This window comes from Nycticebus coucang, chromosome 15, assembly GCF_027406575.1.
Source record: "Nycticebus coucang isolate mNycCou1 chromosome 15, mNycCou1.pri, whole genome shotgun sequence".
Lineage (NCBI taxonomy): Eukaryota > Metazoa > Chordata > Mammalia > Primates > Lorisidae > Nycticebus > Nycticebus coucang.
The window spans coordinates 82,643,290-82,663,772 of NC_069794.1; the positions used below are offsets into that span (position 1 = coordinate 82,643,290).

A 20,483-nucleotide genomic window follows, 5' to 3' on the forward strand; every position below is an offset into this window, starting at 1 on the left:
AGCAGTAGGACTTGCTTACACACAGACAGCTGGACTCAGTACTAGAGTTTCTGATTCACTAGGTCTGAGGCAAGAATCTACATTTCTAGCAAATTCCATGTGGCACTAAGCCGTATCCCTGTTCTCTGACAATCCGAGCACACTCGGCATTAGAGTTCTTGGGGCTTCTGTAGAAAGAACCTGTGTTTTGGCATCACACAGATTTCCTATCCTGACTCTGGTGTTCAGTACGTGCAGGATAACTTTGGCCTGAGTTTCTCTTACAGCAAAAATAGAGACACAAATATCTACCTGATGCTGGGGAGAATGTGAGAATATAATGACTGATAAATCCATGGACACAGGAGTTAAGTTTCAAGGCTTTAGATTCTAACAGATCTGTGTTAGGGCAATTCTACCACTTACAAGCTGTGTGGCCAGAAACAAATCTCCAAGAGCCTCAGATTTCTTTTATGAAAAGTGGGGGCGATGACATCGACCCTGCAGGAAGGCTGTGTGATGTGCACAGACCACACTGACACTGTCAAAGCCTGGTAGACGGGAGTTTATGATGGAGCTGGGCAATATGTAACGAATAGTGGCCTGTTCAGCACAGAAAAGGCACCCACTTGCAATATGTGAGGTCACAGTTCAGAACTATTGTATCAAGAAAAAAATATCTCTTGGCTTGGTACCCATAGCTCAGCAGTTAGGGCTCCAGCCATATACACAGGAGCTGGTGGGTTTGAACCTGTCCCGGGACTGCTAAACAACAATGACAACTACAAAAAAAAAAAAAATATCCAGGGCATTGTGGTGAGTGCCTGTAGTCCCAGCTACTTGGGAGGCTGAGGCAAGAGAATCACCTAAGCCCAAGAGTTTGAGGTTGCTGTGAGCTGTGACGCCACAGTACTCTATCAAGGGCGACATAGTGAAATTCTGACTCAACAAAAACAAAAAGTATGTCTAAAGTTTAGAATCACATGTGGCCTTCCAGATCCTTGAATTTGGCCTTTTGACGAAATCTGTGAAGTTTGGATTCAGTCGAGGGGCCACACTTGGGGATCCGGAAGTCCGCGTGTGGCCTTGACTCTGCAGGTCTCTTGCCCCTGCGTCTAAACATACTATTTGTACAAAAATATTAAAAATAGTTTTCTTCCATGACTTTCAGGGATTTAGAAGGCAATCGGATAAAACATCTTACGAATTCCACCTTTCTGTCATGCGATTCCCTCACAGTGCTGTAAGTATGCAAGGAAATGAGTGGAAACCCAAGAGATTTGGAAATTAAAAAACATTGACAAAAAAACTTACGTAGTGTTTTGTTTACTGCGCTGGTCTGAAACTGCAATACTAGAAATGCCCACGTTGATGTATTGATTTTTGTTGTTGGGGGTGACCTTAAGTTGCCCACCATCAGGATGCCAGCCCCCCTCCCTGTTTTAAGGGCAGTCATTAGTTCTGTGATCTTCTCAGCCGAAATGGTTCCTGGCAGTTCAGTTTTCTAACCCCACAGTTGCCAATGAAATAACATAACATATGTGGAAAGTGTTCAGCTATACAACAATTAGCTATTATTGCCAGTCACTTTTATCACTGGATGTCTTGCTCTCTAAAGAAAAATATATATAAATTTGTGCTAAAACTAAAAAAACCTAATATATTCTGACTGGTGATTGTGGCTGCTGATTATGATATTTGGGGGGGTGGGGGTGAAGGAAGGCAGATGGATCAATCGGGACATTGATCCTGGGAAACTTCAATACAAGTGTTTCGGTTTTGTTTTAATTATAGTTTTCCACATGTAGTGAGCACTCTACAATGTTTGTCGATCGGATGGGTGATTGGAAAAAAGAACCAAAAAGGAAAATTAGAAAGAGACGTGTTCTAAAATAATCAGAATCCAAACCAAAAAATGCAGCTTCCCAGACCACACCCAGCACCTCAAATGGCTCATTTCCTGGATAGAACGTGGGGTTGTCCTTGCTGAGAAACTCCTATCTTAGGTTCTACACTGAAAGACGCCTTGGAGACTTCAAAGCAGGGTTATTAAATTATGCCAGATCAGTGGCACCTCCCAAGGAGAATTGGTTGCTACAGCAGACGCGAACCCACGTGCTGATTCTCACCATGTCTTACAGGTTTCTGCCTAGAAATCAAATTGATTTTGTTCCAGAGAAGACATTTTCTTCATTAAAAAATTTAGGAGAACTGTAAGTAGCATTGTCTACTAGGAAAATATGATTGCTTTTTCTAAGATTATAAATTTACGTGACTAGTGAGACTGCTTTTCCACTAGTAGCAATCAAAATCCTGTAGACTATTGGATATTAGCAAAACAATTAAGAAAACCAGCATTATCCTAAGGTCCAAAGCACATGCAAGTCGGACAGTGGGCTTAACATGGATTTGGCTTACCACTAGTTTCTCTACTATTTTCTTTGGGCAATTTTATATATGTGTGTGTTTGGGAGTAGATAAGTTTTCCATAGCCTCTTAAATGCAGAGATTATTTCTCTCTAGTGGTTTAGGGAGCAACCCAGGACAAACAAGACTGTGTTCAACTCTCAATGTCTTCTGCAAAAACATCCCTATATAAGGGTATATTAAAAATGTGTGAACTTGCTTGTTCAAGAGTGTCTGGGCAGATACTACGTGGCCAACACGATCTTAGTTGAAGTGCAAAATAAATACAAGACATAAGAGTTGACCTCAAAAGGCTTAGTTGGATTAAACAAGAGATCATAATATGAATGAAGCAAGCTGGAATCACAGAAGTATGAACGGTTGAGGTGGTACAAAGAGTACCTAAAACAGAGGAAATTAGTCAATGTAGATACTAAAGCCAGGTTGAAAATGCATTGGAGAGGGGAGAGAGGAAATTCCAGACAGGAATTGGATGAGCACAAAGTCTCATGTCTGTAAGTGACGGAAAGCATACCCATTTGGCTGACAGATGGCCTTGTTGCGTAACAAGTTACCAGGTTGGTTAAATTATATTCACATTTTCTGTTACGTCAAATGGGATGATGATAATTGTGAGGAGTAGTAAATATGTCATTTATTTCCAAAATAATTGCTTTGGATTTTTACTGTCACCAACAGGGATCTGTCTAGCAATATGATAACGGAGCTACCACCCCACCTTTTTAAAGACCTGAAGCTTCTACAAAAACTGTAAGTTCTCACCATAATCAGATTACTCGCCATAATCAGATTTAAATGGTAACATCTTGAGCTTTCAAACTAATAACACCCTCCTGCTTTTTCCCCCCTTCCTTCTAATGGTTAAAAAAAAAAAAAAAGGAACCTGTCGTCCAATCCTCTTTTGTATCTCCACAAGAACCAGTTTGAAAGTCTTAAACAACTTCAGTCTCTGTAAGTGAACTATTATAATTATGCTGATTATACTATTAGTGGAAGTACTTTGCTTAGAGACGCATTTATTTTTAAGTGAGTATTTCACACGCAGAGCTTGCTTTCTCAGACTGTTACGAATGTCATTGTTACCATCAAGTACGTGCTGAATTGACAAACAAGTCTCATTCTCTACCATTCAACATGCAAAGCCCATTTCTATGTTGGAAGAGGCCATAGCTCCTTCTCGAAAACTGGATTCATATGGCAAAATCTCATCCTACAGTTTTCGCAAAGAATTACATTTTTCAATAGTTTTGTGACTAAAAGGTTGGTAAAAACAAATTATGTAACACTTGCCTGCTTTTTCCTTTCCCCTTTCTTATAGAACCTATTTGATATCTGTCTACAGTATATGCTTTTCAGGGTTTTTTGTTTTTTGGGGTTTTTTGCAGTTTTGGGCCGGGGCTGGGCTTGAACCCACCACCTCCAGCAAATGGGGCCGGCGCCCTACAGCCACAGGCGCTACCCATGCTTTTCAGTTTTCATGAAGTGTAGAAAAAATTATCCCACAACTATGAACATTTGGACAATTGATGTTGCATAGTGTTTTAATATTTCAACACCATTATGTTTCAGTGGTGTCAAGAATTCGACCACTTATCCTTTGAACCTCATGTTTCCTTTCCCATGTTTAGCTATTGCTGGCTAAAGTGTGTTTGTTTGCAATACAGAGCACATATTATTTGTGCTTCAGCACAAACCTGAAGCATTTCTTCATTTAATTCCAAAGGCCAATTCTTAGTATCATTTTTATTTTCAATAGGAAATTAATGCAAGATTTAGGTGCTCTCTTGCAACAGATACGAGTGGACATCCACTGGTAAAAAAGGCTTAGTCCTTGCTCCCAGGAAACTAGAATATTAAAAACCTCAAAATATAAATAACCTATCATTTTTAAATAGAAGAACAGACTTCAGGATGTGGACATGACTCTTCCTTTCACTCACCATAGCACACATCTCTGAAAGCCAGAATATCAAGGCCCCACAATAATCCCTGAAAGTCAAAGTAGTAACTATGTACTCCATACTTTTCTGTCTTTGCTTCTTTCCACATAAGATTTATTTATACATTTATTTCACAAACCTTTATGGCTACCAACTTAACATGGTCAGGAGAGAGTGGCCTCTGTTCTTTAGGACTCTGTAGAGGATTGGTCAGACAAACACACAATCTACATAAAGCTAAAGCTGTGATGAGTCTAGGATAGAGCTAGAGCATAAAAGAAAAAAGAGGGGAAAACCTTAAAAAAGGACTGAGAGCTTCCTGCCAGAGAGGCCATGTGACAATTCAGCAATAGACTACGTGGGTCACTATGAAAGTTTGGAGACTGTTATGGTCCATCATTTCACGTCCAGGAAACACAGTCAACTGCGTCCTTTCTGATTCACCTGTTCAGATTTCAACTTGCTCGGCTTATCAGTGTTGCTGGGAGGGTTGCATTCATCTCCATAGCTGTGGCTTTCACATTTCTTGATTTTTGTGTATCTCAGAACTTTCATAGTGACTGGTAAGACTTATTGACAAAAGGAAAACTCATAACCATGTTGATAAACTCTGATTCCTATTAGCCAAAGAGAAACCAAGTGAGAATAAGACATTTTTAAAAATGAAAATTGAAAGCAAAAGGCTTCTGTCTTTTTAGATTGTCCCCTCTCCATCTGTTGCCCTGAGAACATAGAAGCTCTTAATTCACACTTCAAAATATCCACATTTATAAAGCTTCCGGGTAAACTAAGAGTATGGAAGTGATGATTTGAGCCCTCTGAGGCCATTTTATGAGGCCTGGAGGAAACAAAAAAAAAAATTATGCTTTCCACCGCTGTCTGATTGTCCTGAATTACAGCTCCTCTTGCTACCTCCATGGTTTCCCATCCTATAAGCACATCAGACAGAAAGTCTGATTTAAATTTAAATTCTGTACTGGGAGGAGTGGCTTACTCGTGTAATCCTATCGCTTTGGGAAGCCAAGGTAGCAGAAAGATCTCATGAGGCCAGGAGTTCAATACCAGCTTGGGCACTAGCAAGACCCTGTGTCCACAAAACTTAGCCAAAGTTAATGGCTTGCTCCATTAACTCAGTTACTTGGGATGCTGAGGCAAGAAGAATGCATGAACTCAGGAGTTTAAAGTTGCAGTGAGCTCTGATGATGCCACTGCACTCTAACCTGGGCAACAGAGAAGACCCTGTCTAAAAAAATAAATAGTATATAATCAATCCAGGTTCTCACCAAACTCATTTCAGGATGCTTTCAGATTAGCAATATCATCTCCTGAACAAAACCCTTTAACTATCCTGGCATTGTTTTGAAAATCAAACAACAGAGCCAATTTCGTGATCACACAAATCATCACTGCCTTTTTGAAATGAAAGAAATGAATGAACCTGTTCTAGTAGAGTGTAATTCTGCATGTGAAGTGGCAAAAATCAGCTCCAACCGGCTGGGCGCAGTGGCTCACATCTGTAATCCCAGCACTCTGGGAGGCCGAGGCAGGTGGATCACTTGAGCTCAGGAGTTTGAGACCAGCCTGAGCAAGAGCAAGACCCTGTCTCTAAAAATAGCCGGGCATTGTTGGGGGTGCCTATAGTCCCAGCTACTTGAGAGGCTAAGACAAGAGAATCACTTGAGCCCAGGAACTTGAGATTGCTTTTTAATTGTGAGCTGTCATCCCACAGGCACTCTACTGAGGACAACCAAGTGAGTGTATGTCTCACAATTAAAAAAAAAAAAAAAAATCAGCTCCAACTCACGGGTGAAAAAAATTAAAATGGCAATTTTCTAAGATACTGTACTGGAAATTTTTTATCCTATTTTGAATTGAGAACATGTGATTCAGGAATTGTTATATTTCAGATGTGACAAGAATGCAATTATTAAAATATTTTTTCTTAAAAAACATTAAACCCATTGTCCCTATTTTCCAGAGACCTGGAAAGGATAGAGATTCCATATATAAACACACAAATGTTTCAGCCCATGAAGAATCTTTCTCACATGTATGTATGTATAAAGAATGGAGTAGGAAACATGGTGAAATGTTTCAAATGTTCTCATGTAAACTGTCTAATGTATCACTGCAATGTGTTTATATGCAACAAAAGTTTTTATTGAGAGCTTTTTAATTTTGTCACCTTTGGTCCCTGTTCAAATAGAGTTCAATATTATGATGTGCCGATATGAATGACCCTTCTCCCTGGAAACACGATGTTTATCCAATTGAGGTCCAATAAGAGATCAGGGTACCAGAATGCCACACATTACACAAGATGAAGTCCCTGGCTAAGTGGTACTCAGGCGACCTGGAAACATAATTCACTTCACATGAATGAGCAGTCGGCTTCTCTAAGATTTGAGCCCTTAGGAAGAAAGGTGCTATATAAATTCCAGGTGTTGTTACTGTTACTAAGTGCACTACAAAGAGGTAACTAATCTTTATAATAGTTTTTGATAAGTCACTTTAATATATTTGGCTAAAGTGCACTTATGTAAGTTGTGTTAATATATGTGTTTATAACATGATCATTTCTTTATCAACTGTGTAATCTCTGTATTCATGATTTCGAAAGATTAACCATTGTCATCCACAAAAATAGGGAGGCTTCAATGTGAGGTTACAAGTTTGGTCCAACAGGTGAATGAGGTTGAATGAAGGTGCTCTTTTGGGAGAACATTTCGCTTATGTCTGTGCAGCAGGTGTGATTACTAAAAGACAGGATTGGATGCATAGCTGCGTGATTTTGTTCATTTCTTTTTCTGAGGCACCATTAGCTAAATATTTAATAAGCCTATCATCTCCTTGTTCCAGGAAGAATGTGAGGTCTTCTTAGCATAGAGAAACTCAACCTTTTCAGAACCTGATGGAAAAGGTGCTCTTTTAAATGTAGACATCAGGTCAAGGTCAGGAAATGCCCAACAATGAACAGAAACACATCAGCTTAGTTACTTTCCTCATGAGTGACCTACATATCCTTCTTGCACTCTCCTTGCCCTTCACTTATTGGAACACCTGCACCTCATCCCCCCTGTCCCTTCCATCCCACAGGCCAGTGGGAGGGAGGTTGAACCACTGAGAGACCCTTGGTGGCTCTATCTGAAGACAGAGGATGTAATAGAATCCTTAAGGAACCAAGAGGTCAAACGTCTTGTGTGTACCAGGGACTCCAGGGAAGGAGAAGAAAGTAAGAGAGTTAGAGGTCAAGTTCCTTTCATTGGATGCTAGGTTATTAGGAAGCCGACTGCCAGCTAATTGAGGGTGGGGCTTGCCTCCTATTTCTCTACCTGACACACTCAGCACTTAATGATCCAGGAAGTATTTGTTGAATCCCTGCATGTGCCAGGCGCTGTTGTAGATGCTGGAGACACAGTGAGGAACAAGAGCCAGAGTGTCTGTGCCAAGGAGCTTCCATTTAGCTTTAAGAACCAGAGAGTAAATGAGTAAGTGCCGGAGAGATAAGGTCAGCGAGATGAGGATGGAAGGAGGACGAAGGTGGCTTAAATGGAAGTCAGAGTGAGGTGACAGACATGTGAACAGATCTGAATGGAGAGAGGGAGCAGCCCCGGCAACACTAGGAGAAGAACCTTCCCGGCAGAGGGGAAAACAAAGGCGAGGTTCTGACAAAGGCTGGAGTCTGGCTGTCTGAGGATTAGAAGGCCAGAGTGTCCGGGTAGGGTAAGGGTTCAAGGCAGGAGGTGAGGCGACTCGAGCAGCCGAGTCTCCATCATACAAGGCCTTGATGTGGTGGCAAAGTAAAGCTTTGTTTAACGTTTTGGTCTAAAAACTGAATTGGAAGATGACAGAAAAAAATGGATTGGACCGAGAGGAAAGAACAGAGAAATGAACTGAAAGAGGTAATAAAAGAATAAAAATAGAATGAGTTTTTTGAAAGAAAATTCCAAACACACGGGTTTATGGGATAACAATAAGATAAATGACCTTGCCGATTCCAATATTTCAGGATTCCCCATGCCCAGATCATAACTACATTGACCACAAACAAACCTATATTTCCCTCTGAAATTGTTTAAGTCTTTCCAGACCCTGATAAGACAAAAAATGCGTATTGTACCCTCAATGAATCCCCAACAATAAAAAAAAAAAAAAGAAAAAAATGCGTGTTTAAGGCGGCTGCTCCACTTCCCCAGCCCCAGTGAGACTAACTTTTCCTGGTCTCAGAGACCTTCCCTTCCTTCCCAGGCCAAGGAGAAAGAGAGAGTTGAAGTGAGCAAACTTCAGGACTTAGAACTCAGGACAAGGCAGAAACGTCTCAGCTGAGCTACAGGAGGCTCTCTACATGCCAACCCAAGTCCCTGAATGTGTTTGAGAGATCAATTGAACAATGATAATCTACTTTTTATAATACCTTGCAGAATAATCTAATGTGACATGAAAAAAAAAATACAATCTCTGACATTTCAAACTTTCATGTCCTCCCCTACCCTCCTCAGCCAAGCCACTGAATTTCTTTGTCCCCTTCTTTAAAAGGACACTGCCTAATATGTAACAAAACACTTTCCCATTATGTAAACACTACTAAACCAGAATAAATGAAGCCAGGGAAGCCCCTCAACTGTACCTAGCATAGAGTTGCAGCCCCGAGAGGATTGCAACTGCAGGTTCTGTATCATTGCTATGAAATGACTCTTCTTTTCCCTTTGACTTTAGTTATTTCAAAAACTTTCGATACTGCTCCTATGCTCCCCACGTCCGAGTATGTATGCCCTTGACTGACGGCATTTCTTCATTTGAGGACCTCTTGGCTAACAATATCCTCAGAATATTTGTCTGGGTTATAGCTTTCATTACCTGCTTTGGAAATCTTTTTGTCATTGGCATGAGATCTTTCATTAAAGCTGAAAATACAACTCACGCTATGTCCATCAAAATCCTTTGTTGTAAGTATGTTTCCTATGAAAACAGATTTAGGATATCTTCCATGAGTGAGCTGTGTTCTATGCTGGCTTTCAACAAATGGCATTTGATATGAATTATACATACTGGGCAAATTTTCTCTTCTGAACATAAACCTGTTGGCCCTTGTGGTTCTATTTTAGGACTTTACCAGAACTATTCTTGGGGGTTATATCTTAGAAATGGGGTAGCAGGAGCTGATGCGTAAAGTGATTAATTATGGAGAAAGTTCTGTGGGTTATAAAGCTAAGCTTGTTGATTTCAATCACAATTACACCTATGCTTCTCAAGCCCAGATAATAACCTTTATTAATTACGTAAATAGCATGTTTACTATTTTAAAAAACAGCCCTCTCCCCACCCCATCCCAGCTACCTCTGGAAAATTCCCCTTCCCACTTTTTTAAACCATAAAACAAAGACACAGCGTGGAACTATGGAAATAGTATAGATTTTGAAGCCATTGGTAGTCTAGTAGGTGTTTACGTTAGTTCGTTTAACACAGGATGGATGGAGGAAACAGACCCAATCAGAAAACTAAAATGCTAGAAATAGACTTAGTCAGAAACCTGAAGCTGACATGGAAGATGCTGGAAACTATCAACATACCCCTCATTGATTGTTCCACAGGTGCTGACTGCCTCATGGGAGTTTATTTGTTCTTCGTTGGCTTTTTCGACATAAAATACCGAGGCCAGTATCAGAAGTACGCCTTGCTGTGGATGGAGAGTCTGCAATGCCGCCTCCTGGGGTTCCTGGCCATGCTGTCTGCCGAGGTCTCCGTCCTCTTGCTGACCTACTTGACCTTGGAGAAGTTCTTGGTCATTGTCTTCCCCTTCAGTAACATTCGGCCTGGGAAATGGCAGACCTCCCTCATCCTCATTTGCATCTGGATGGCAGGATTTTTAATAGCTATAATTCCATTTTGGAATGAGGATTATTTTGGAAACTTTTATGGGAAAAATGGAGTATGCTTCCCACTCTATTATGACCAAACAGAAGATATTGGAGGCAAAGGGTATTCTCTTGGAATTTTCCTAGGTAAATGATATCTTTCGTTTCCTGGAAAAACATAATTTCGATAGAAATACCGTAAATTGCAGCAAAGTTGGATTTGCCCGGTTCAAATGAAAGTTCTTGCTATTGTACTTTTTGAAGTTTTTATTAAAAAATTTTATTATAGAGATTTAGTGTGGAAAACAAAGACATACTTTCAGGATCTCTGGACGGCCTTTTTATTACCCGTAAGATCCTTGGACTTCATGTTTGTACGTATGACTATGAGCTGAAAGAATTCTAGTTGGGTGACTAGTCCTGTCATCCTACAAAGTTATTTGAAATCTTTTTTTCTTTTTTCAATCTAGTTTTGAGTTAAAGAAATAATTTAAAAGTTCTGGAAACTCACTACCAGGAGATATCTGAATGGAAATAACCAGGGAGATTTATTGTCTTTGTCAAACGTAGTTCTAAAGTCAGCAATGTAAAGATGCTTAATAAAACTCTTTCCTTTTCAGTTTTTTTAATTCCTCCTATTCCTAAAGAAGACCCTACAATCTCAGACAAATGAATGACAGTTTAACTCTTTAAAATTAAAAACTATTTTTCTATTTTCTAATATGTAACCATCCTGCTAAAATTAAGACTGTTCTCTTTAACTAGGGCACTATTACCACTTTGACTACCCTTCCTGTCTCTCCTCACCCAGCTAGTCCACTGGATCTCTCGTCCTTTCTTTTTCATTATGTGGTTTTCATCAAAATTTGCCTCTGTTTCCTGTTCCTCCCAGTGTCTACCAGCTGCTTTTGTCTTGGTTTAAAACCTTCCTACCTCAACCCTGAGTTATTATGTTAGTCCTTACTCGTCTTTTGACCTCTTGGGCCCTCCTCCTCCTCTCATTTATAATCTCCCTGAGTATCAAAAGGACTGTCTACACCTCTGCTCGGAGACCTGCAGTGCCTCCCAAGTTCAAGTTCAAATAAGTCACTTAAAATTCATCATGAAATAGTCTTTAATTGTTCCAAGTTGTTCACCATCTATTCCTTCTCTTCCTGTTCTGAAAAACAAAACATTGTATTTGCACCATTTGAATACTACTACTCACTCACGACCCTGTTTGGTAGCTCTCCGTTCACAGATATGTCACTCGTAGGGTATTGTATATGGCTCTTTGTCTTTCCTCATGGCTCAGTTCTTCATTGCTTCTAGCATAGGCACACTTAAAAATAGAGACCCCCCACCACACACACACACACACACACACACTAGGCTGTGCACTATCCTGGGTCCTGGGGATATACAACAGACCCAGCCCTCACAGACCTTGCAGACCACAGTGGGGGAGGCAGACAAGTCAACATGCCCTTACATGACAGGCTGATAAAGGCCACCACAGAAGAGCACAGAATGTTCTAGGAGGTCTAAACCAAGGAAGCCTTCCCAGAAGAAATGAATCCAAATTGAAGCCAAGATGAGGAGGCATTAGTCAAATGAAGGCAGAGGAGGTGGGGGGAGGGCTGTGTTCCAGGAAAAGACATGGCGCATCCAGAGGCCCAAAGCCAGGGGACAGAGTGAGGTGAAGGCTAACGATGCTCAGGGTGGTGGATCTCACAGTGATGCTGTGGAGATCAGCCTGAGGGGGTTAAGTGCCTGAGATATGTATTCCAGATAGAAAAAGAGATGGAAATACACACACCCACACTCACACACAAACACTATCATCATCATCTATTTGCCTGTGAGAGGAGTCCTAGAGCTCTAAATAAAATACAACTTTTTTCTATTTGAAGATTATGACAATATACGATTTTAAAATTGATTTTCAATTTGAGAATACTTTAATTTTTAGAGAAAAGTTGCAAGAATAGTACAAGTTTCTGTGCACACATCACCCAGTTTCCCCAATCGCTAACATCTTAATTACTACAGTACAATTAGAACATACAATTTTGATCCTTTCTGTAAGTCTGTTTTTAGAATTTAGGCCAGAGGAGCATCTTCTAACAGGGTGATTTTATTGTGTGCTTAACTAAACTTTCTGACCAGAGGTCTAATAAGACAAATTAGCTCTATAAAATCCTATGGCTATATAGTGAGATTCCATAGAATGCAAAATGTTTTGGATAAAAATCACAGATCATCTTGAATTTAAAGGATTTTTCCCTAGACTTCACCCACCTTACATACAAACTACTTTCAAATTATATGCAAATTATATGCACCCTGTGAGGAATCAGACAATCACTCTTAAGGTTTTTGTTATAGCAAAAATAAAGCAATCCAAGGGACTAAGAAATCAGCATTAAAGCAGATACTGATGTTGAGTAAGAACCTTGTAAATATATTTGGTCCCCCCAAAATAATTTAGATAGTTGTATTTTAAACTTTTTCCTTGTTTCTCTTTTCTTTTCAAAAATGAGTATAGAGGGTTCTGAGGCATAGTAGTTTAAATTACTATAAGAAACCTGTAGAAAAATGAAAATGCATTTTTGGTCTATACATTATTCCTATTTAAGACAAAAAGACATGAGGAACAGTGTTTCTGACGCAATGCTCATGATAAATTCCAAAGTTATCTTATTCATATTTATAAGATGAGGAAAGGGGGTTGTATTTATTTATTTTTTTTTTTGTAGAGACAGAGTCTCACTTTACTGCCCTTGGTAGAGTGCCGTGGCGTCAAACGGCTCACAGCAACCTCCAGCTCTTGGGCTTACATGATTCTCTTGCCTCAGCCTCCCGAGCATCTGGGACTACAGGCGCCCGCCACAACACCCGGCTACTTTTTTTGTTGCAGTTTGGCCACCCTCGGCATATGGGGCCGGTGCCCTACTCACTGAGCCACAGACGCCGCCCGTATTTATTTTTTAAGACATGTATATGATTTTAGGAACCCCACAAGATTTGAATTTGCATAGAGCTAAAAATGAAAATCGTTTTTTTCATACTTTAACAAACCTAGTTTCCTTCATGATATGTCAAGATCTAAATTTTAGAGGTCTGTAATTCTCCAGAAAGTGTTTTTATGTTTGTAATCTATTATTAATCTGGCTAACCTAATTCCCTTATTTTATTTCCTTGAACTTGGCCTTTTAGCCAAATACCACTGGGTTTATACCAAAAAAAAGTAAAGCTTCTTCAGACTGTCAGTGTAAGAAGCACCATATTTAACATCTGAGTGCAGGTTGAGCATTCCTAATTTGAAAATCCAAAATTCAAAATGGTCCAAAATCCGGAACTTCCTGAGCACTTACAACGAGGCCACAAGTAGAAAATTCTAAACCTGATGCCTCTGCCTTCTGATGGTTCAGTGTATACAAACGTTGTTTCATGCACAAAATTATTAAAAATATTAAACAAAATCACCCTCATTCATTTATGTTTAGACTTGAGTCCCATTCCCAAGATATCTCATTATGTATATGCCAATATTCCAAAATCTGAAAAAAATTGAAATCTGAAACACTTCTGGTTTTAAGCACATCAAAGAGGGGATACTCAACCTGGGCCATGATATTTTTACTGTTGACTTGAATGCCTGAGATGTTAAAAGGTGCGCTTTTCCCAACAGGTGTGAACTTGCTGGCTTTTCTCATCATTGTGTTTTCCTACATTACTATGTTCTGTTCCATTCAAAAAACCGCCTTGCAGACCGCGGAAGTGAGAAATCACCTTGGAAGAGAGGTGGCTATTGCAAATCGTTTCTTTTTTATAGTGTTCTCTGATGCCATCTGCTGGATTCCTGTATTTGTAGTTAAAATCCTTTCCCTCTTCCGGGTGGAAATACCAGGTCAGTCTCTTCTATCATTCTTGAGTACACTGTCCCTTCCTATGCACTTATTTTGAGGAGGCCACCATCTAGTATGGTGCCTTTCACCAGAAATTCTCCCTCCATATATACCTATGGCTTCAATACAAAGCGTTATTATTTCCTCTGGTGTTTGATTATCAATATTCTAAAATAGAAACTGGGTAGTGGTGCAATCCAGCCAGGAATAATAAAAAACAGGAGTCTGCATGTCCTGCTTCTACCTTGCTAGATAGTGGTTCTTAATCAGGAGGATTCACATTAAAATCTATCTGATACATGCCCAGGTTCCACCCAGGTTTCTGGATTTAGTCTCTAGAAGCTGAGGCCTATGGATGGGGATTTTGCCAGAGCTCCCCCTGTGATTCTGATGTGCACATACCTGGCTGATTAGAACCACCAAACTATTCCAGGGGCCTGGCCATGAAATGTCACCTGGGGCTGTGTGGAGCGCTGGATGTCCCATGGAAGTGTCTCCCCCAAAAGGCCAAGTTCCCAACACACACCCCTACTTTCAACTGGAGAAAACCAGCTTTCCTTAGTAGAATTTTGCGTGAAGCCCTTTCTAGGATCTAGAGCTATGTAGTAGCTACCATGCAGGGGTTAGCCCAACTCTCAGTGAAGCAGAATTTGGGATCATCTTTGACTCACTATTTTGGCTGACTGCAAATCGACTTGGGGACTTGATCCAGAACAGCAATTGTACCTTATTCATCCTGGCACCCTGGTACCAAGCAGGGTGCCTGGCTCATCAAAAGCCCTTATGAAAGAGTGACAACAAACACACAAATGACAAACAGCTGTAACAGCCTACGTCCTGCTGGCTTGTACACAAGGCCCTGAGGCCTTGCTGCAAAACATCGGCTACATTCACAGTTTCATGTCCACAGGTATAGACGTCCCACGGGCCATCTGAGATGGAGAAGTGAAAGTCAGAAGGGAGATTGGGACTGAGTATTTGGGAATCTTCACTGGGTGGTGAGAGCAGATGTCAAAAGGATTTGTGGGTGATCACTCAGGGGAGAGCTGGTTGTACTTGAAAAGCAGAGTGAATTAAATATTAACGGCACAGATGTTCACTTGATGAACAGTCTCCCATCTATTACTCCTGCCTGGACATCTCAATTTTTACATGCTAACATTTCAAATTCAACAGTACTAAAATGTCCATTAACCTTCACTGCTTGAAGAATAAAGTCCAAATGCAGGGATTAGCATTTTAATATTTTTTTTACCTCCCACCCCACCCTTGTACATTCTGTAATCCAGGCCAGTTCAAATGACTGGGCAATTTTTTCTTTACTTTTATGATAAGACATCAGTCTTTGCTGAAAGTAGAACCTTCTGCTCCCTCTGCATTATACTTTCAAACCTCTAAGAGCTCAGCCTACTAAACACCCCATCTCCTCCTTTACTGCTCAGCCCAAACCCTCCCTCTACCACAAGGCCTCTCCTGACTTCTCCTCACCCCACTTCCATCCAAATCAGTTGCTTATTCGCCTCATGTGAACTTCTCATAGTGGCCTTAGTTATTTTTATTTTTATTTTTTTTGGCTAGGGCTGGGTTTGAACCCACCACCTCCGGCATATGGGGCTGGCGCCCTACTCCTTTGAGCCACAGGCACTGCCCGTGGCCTTAGTTCTGAATGCATCCCCTGATCCCTTCAGATTGTAAGTTTCGGGAAGAGAGAATCATGTCTTATTCACCATTGCATTTTCCACAGTACTTTTCATATCGTGTTATTTAATAAATGTTTTGTTCATTTATTTATTTATTCATTCATTTTGAGACAGAGTCTCAAGCTGTTGCCCTCAGTAGAGTGCCGTAGCATCACAGCTCACAGCAACCTCAAACTCTTGGGCTTAAGCGATTCTCTTGCCTCAGCCTCCCAAGTAACTGGGACTACAGGCGCCTGCCACAACGCCCAGCTATTTTTTTTGTTGTTTCAATTGTCATTGTTGTTTTAGCTGGCCTGAGCCAGGTTCGAACTCACCAACCTTGGTGTTCGAACTCACCAGCCTTGGTGTACCCACTGAGCTACAGGCGCCGCCAATAAATGTCTTTTTAATTGATGAATCTGAACTGGCCCAAGAGTAGCAAAATGGAGGGTGGTCTGTGTACCCATCTGCCCCCACTCTGGGCCCCCCCACTCCTGTGTACACATCTGCCCCCCCAAACCTAGGCCATCGTGTATCTGGGATATGAGGAGAGGCAGCCTTGTGTGCTGGAAGAGGGACGTGGCATAGGTCAGAGGGACTCCCAAGTTCCTCTCCCAACCCAGCCAGTGACCCATGGAGGGGCCTCACCTCACTGAGACTGTGTCTAAATGGCCTCTCAAACTCTTTCCAGTGTTAATATTCTGTGAATCTGTTAATTCCTTGAGTCTTTTCTCTTTCCATATTGATTTGGTAGGTAGAGCTGCTATAACAAAGTACCACAAAAATGTATTTTCTCATAGATATGGAGGCTAGAAGTTGAAGCAAAGTGTGACCAGGTGTGGTTTCTTCCGGAGCCTCTCAAATCATCATGTAGATAGCCTTTAATTCACTGTGTCCTCACCTGGCCTTGCCTCTGTGTGCATCTCTGGGGCTTCTTCCTGTGTCCAAATCTCCTTTTCTCATAAGGACAACAGTTGGACTGGAAAGGGCCCAGCCTGGGGACTTCAGTTTAGCTTAGTCACTTCTTTAAGGGCCCTGTCTATCAGCACAGTCACATCCTGAGGTACTGGGCAGCAGGATTCAACACATGAATTTGAGGCAACATGATTCAGCCCGTAAAGGAGGGCGGTTTAGAATCAACTGTCTGGTGATCACGAGTATCTGATAGCAGCAGAAATCACCGTCACCCTCAGAGAGGCTAAGACACTTCAGATTACGATAAACTTAACACCTCAATGAGGGAAACTAAAACAGGAAAAAATACTGTGTGGAAACCTTACTGGGCCGTGCCCCAGACTTTCTTTACATTTATAGTTGAATACTTCAAGATTTATCTTGAACACTTCGGTGGACCTAACAGAAAAGCCTTTATTGCACTTAACAGCTTCCATGGTGTTATGGGAAATAAGCACTCATTGACCTAATCCCCATCCCTGCCTTCCAAGAACTCTGGGGCCTACTGGTCACAGTCATCTGATAGTACATGGGGTCACCCAGAAGATAAGCCAGTTTTAGCCCTTCTTTCTCAAATTACAGAGTGAAAGGGCAATCTCAGAGGGGAACTGACATGTGGAACTTAGACTGTTTGTCTTTGCTTAATTACAAGCAGAGACTATCAGGCATTGTTTTCTATGAGGATGAGGTGGGATGAATGATCACAATTCCCTTTGGGGTCACGACAGACAAAAGGCAACTCACGGTGTCTTTCTTTAATCATAAACTCTTCAAACTACCTCATTTAAAAAATAATATAAAACTATTTAGTAAGCCTAGATAGGATAAAACAGATTTTTTTTCTATTCTATTCTTTTCAGTTAAAAAAAAAATGAGGAGGAGAAAACAGGGGATGGAGAAAGAGGAAGGCAAATACATGCCAAGGAAAGGGAGAGATGAAAGGAAGAAAGAGCAGAGGTCAGGTCAGATCAGAGAAGAAATGGAACAGAAAGAGAGAACAAAGTAACTGGTAACAGATAAGAGCCTTACAGCTGGACAGGGTGGAGAGGGGAGAGGACAGGGACAGGAAGTATCTTTGGCCTTTCCCTCCAGCTTTTCGGTGGAGCTGGAAGTTCTTTGCAATTGTGAGGGTGTGGGAGGAGGCAGCATGGTGAGGTGGGCTTTGAGAACCGCAGGGCTCAGTGCTGAACAGGGGGGTCAGCAGAGCCGGCTGTGCTCAGCCTGCTTCTGCAGAGGGCAGGCGAGGTCTTAGGATCCTGTTATCCAACTGTGCTCACCCAGACAAGGCGTGTCTGACCACAGGCTGCGTTTCTTTACTTATTTGTCGCTATTGTCAAGCTCACTCTGTCGCCCTGGGTGGAGCGTGGTCATCATAGCTAACAGCAGCTCCGACTCCTGAGCTCAAGCGATCCCCTTGCCTCAGATTCCTGGGTAGTTGGGACTATAGGTGCCTGCTACCGTGCCCCGCTAATTTTTCTATCTTTAGTAGAGGCGGGGTCTCGCTCTTGCTCAGGCTGGTCTCAGACTACTGAGCTCAAGCAATCCACTGGCCTCGGCCTCCCAGAGCGCTAGGATTACAGGCAGGAGCCACTGCGCCCACTAGCAGACTGCGTTTAAAGGAGAAAAACACATTTCACTCTAATCAACAAACAATACACTCAGGAAGGAGTCACCATTCCACATTTCTCCTCCAAAAGAACTTTTTGTGGCCTCTTTCCCTGATTATTAGCATTTGTAAGTCTGTGTGCAGGAGGATGTCATCGAGTTTGGAGGATGTGTTTCTGTCTGCTCTTCACACCTTTACTAGGGCAATAGGGTGGAAGAAACACCAGGATGGCACATAATCCTCCAGGCCTGGACGCAGTTACACCAAGTTCAGGGTTGACTCTTGGACCAAAAGTTTCCTTAATGCTGTTCTATTGATTAAGAATTATTTTCTCATTTTCTTATTTCTTATAAAAGAAGGAAATTTTAAAAAAAGAAAAATATATTACATAGCAATTTATAGTTTACACAGGTATTTTCACATAGTTCCTCTTATTTGGTCTCACAACAACCTACAAATTAGTTACTGCAACTCAGCACATGTTAATGATCAGGTCTTGAATCCGTAGTCCTGTGCTCTTCCAACAAAGAGATTTTCAATAAGGCGACAGAAAACTTACACGTACTCTCATAAAGAACATTGACTGCAAAGAGTTGTTTGCCTTTCCTGTCCATTTGAAACTTCAATTTTTGTTTTCTCCCCCACACTGTGTTTTCTTCTCCAGGTACAATCACTTCTTGGATAGTGATTTTTTTTCTTCCAGTAAACAGTGCTTTGAATCCCATCCTCTACACTCTTACAACCAGCTTTTTTAAGGACAAGTTGAAACAACTGCTGTACAAACATCGGAGGAAATCAATTTTCACAATTAAAAAAAAAAGTTTATCTATATCCATCGTGTGGACAGACGATTCGTCTTCACTTAAACTTGGAGTGTGGAACAAAATAACTCTCAGGGACAGTATGATGAAACCTGTTTCCTAGGAATGGCTTTGGGTCACTGGACTTTCAATGGACTACCTAAAACAAGGGACAGCTTTTGGAAGACGACATCTGCAGTGCTTTTTCATCCTCACCAACAGCAAACCTTTCTGCCCAGAGAGCTCAGCAGAATGGCTCCTGGCCTTGCGTTCTAATAGCAGCTGTACTGTTACCACCTGAGCTGAACACTGCACCAAAGGGTTCTTCACCTCCCCACTACAGGCCTGATATGTGCAAATGAATCGAAGTGTAGTGGGCGGGATGCTGTTAATCTCTCCTCAGCCAACATCATCAAGCCACCCATGGATGCCCACAGGTTGGCTGCTTTTACATCCAGCTGAACTGTCCATAAAATAAACATTCATGACACCTTACTTCAGTGTGGCCATAATAACGTAAATCTAACATCCCTTCCCTTTTTCAATATCAAATTAAACCCTCAATGTCCTGCTGAATCGGCAGCGAAGGATTTCTGAAATGTTCACTCACTCAGATCAGAGAAGAAATGGAACAGAAAGAGAGTAGAGTAACAACCTTGACAACTGCAACAAAAAAAATAACCAGGCATTGTGGCAGGCGCCTGTATTCTCCCCAGTAGAGTAACCACTTTGAAGACAAAACTGCATTCAAGGATACCACGTCTAACCTCTGGCCAGAGAGGCACACTGTGGAAGTCCAGTACCATTTATCTTTTTGGCTTTTATTTAATGTCAGAAGGTATTTTTCTTAAGGTTTCCCACAGCACAAAGGAAAATTGGGTACCTCTACTGCCCAAAACTATCCTTCAATATTTTTTTAAAGTGTAATTTCTCTAGAGCAGTAACCCTGTTGCTGGCAAGTTCTACTTTCATAGAATAGACAGATAAGAGATATTAAAGGGAATTCAAGAAGGATGGTTTGATCTGGAACCATCTTACTCTGATACGTTCCCATAGTTTATAACAAAAAGGCAAGTGAGTTTGGGGTTTTTGTGTTGTGTGTGTTGTTTTTTTTTTTTTTTTTTTCGAAAAGGAAAAACGCACATGCTTGTGATGTCCTAGACATTTTTTAATATTGAAAGTTTATATGTGAAAAAAGAATCAGGTAAATAAAATTATATTTTGCATTTGTCCATTATTATTTAAGCTTAACAAAGATCGTGGGTAGGTTTTATTGGCTGTTCAGTATGTTTCTCCTGATAAAGAATATAGCCGGGAAACACAGCATTTTAGTTCACAAGATACATCTAACAT

The 20,483-nt window shown here is 41.1% G+C and overlaps 1 protein-coding gene across 1 annotated transcript in view; it reads left to right on the top strand.

Moving 5' to 3' along the window:
* Positions 1 to 19,707, top strand: part of RXFP2 (relaxin family peptide receptor 2) — a 65,903-nt gene extending 46,196 nt beyond the window's left edge. The window contains exons 10-18 of the mRNA XM_053563707.1: positions 1,151 to 1,222; positions 2,121 to 2,192; positions 3,085 to 3,156; positions 3,286 to 3,357; positions 6,325 to 6,396; positions 9,063 to 9,292; positions 9,938 to 10,348; positions 13,875 to 14,093; positions 18,995 to 19,707. Coding sequence (XP_053419682.1) covers positions 1,151 to 1,222; positions 2,121 to 2,192; positions 3,085 to 3,156; positions 3,286 to 3,357; positions 6,325 to 6,396; positions 9,063 to 9,292; positions 9,938 to 10,348; positions 13,875 to 14,093; positions 18,995 to 19,254 — 1,480 coding nt within the window. The 3' untranslated portion in view covers positions 19,255 to 19,707. The remainder of the gene's footprint in view (positions 1 to 1,150; positions 1,223 to 2,120; positions 2,193 to 3,084; positions 3,157 to 3,285; positions 3,358 to 6,324; positions 6,397 to 9,062; positions 9,293 to 9,937; positions 10,349 to 13,874; positions 14,094 to 18,994) is intronic.
* Positions 19,708 to 20,483: the final 776 nt, after the last annotated feature.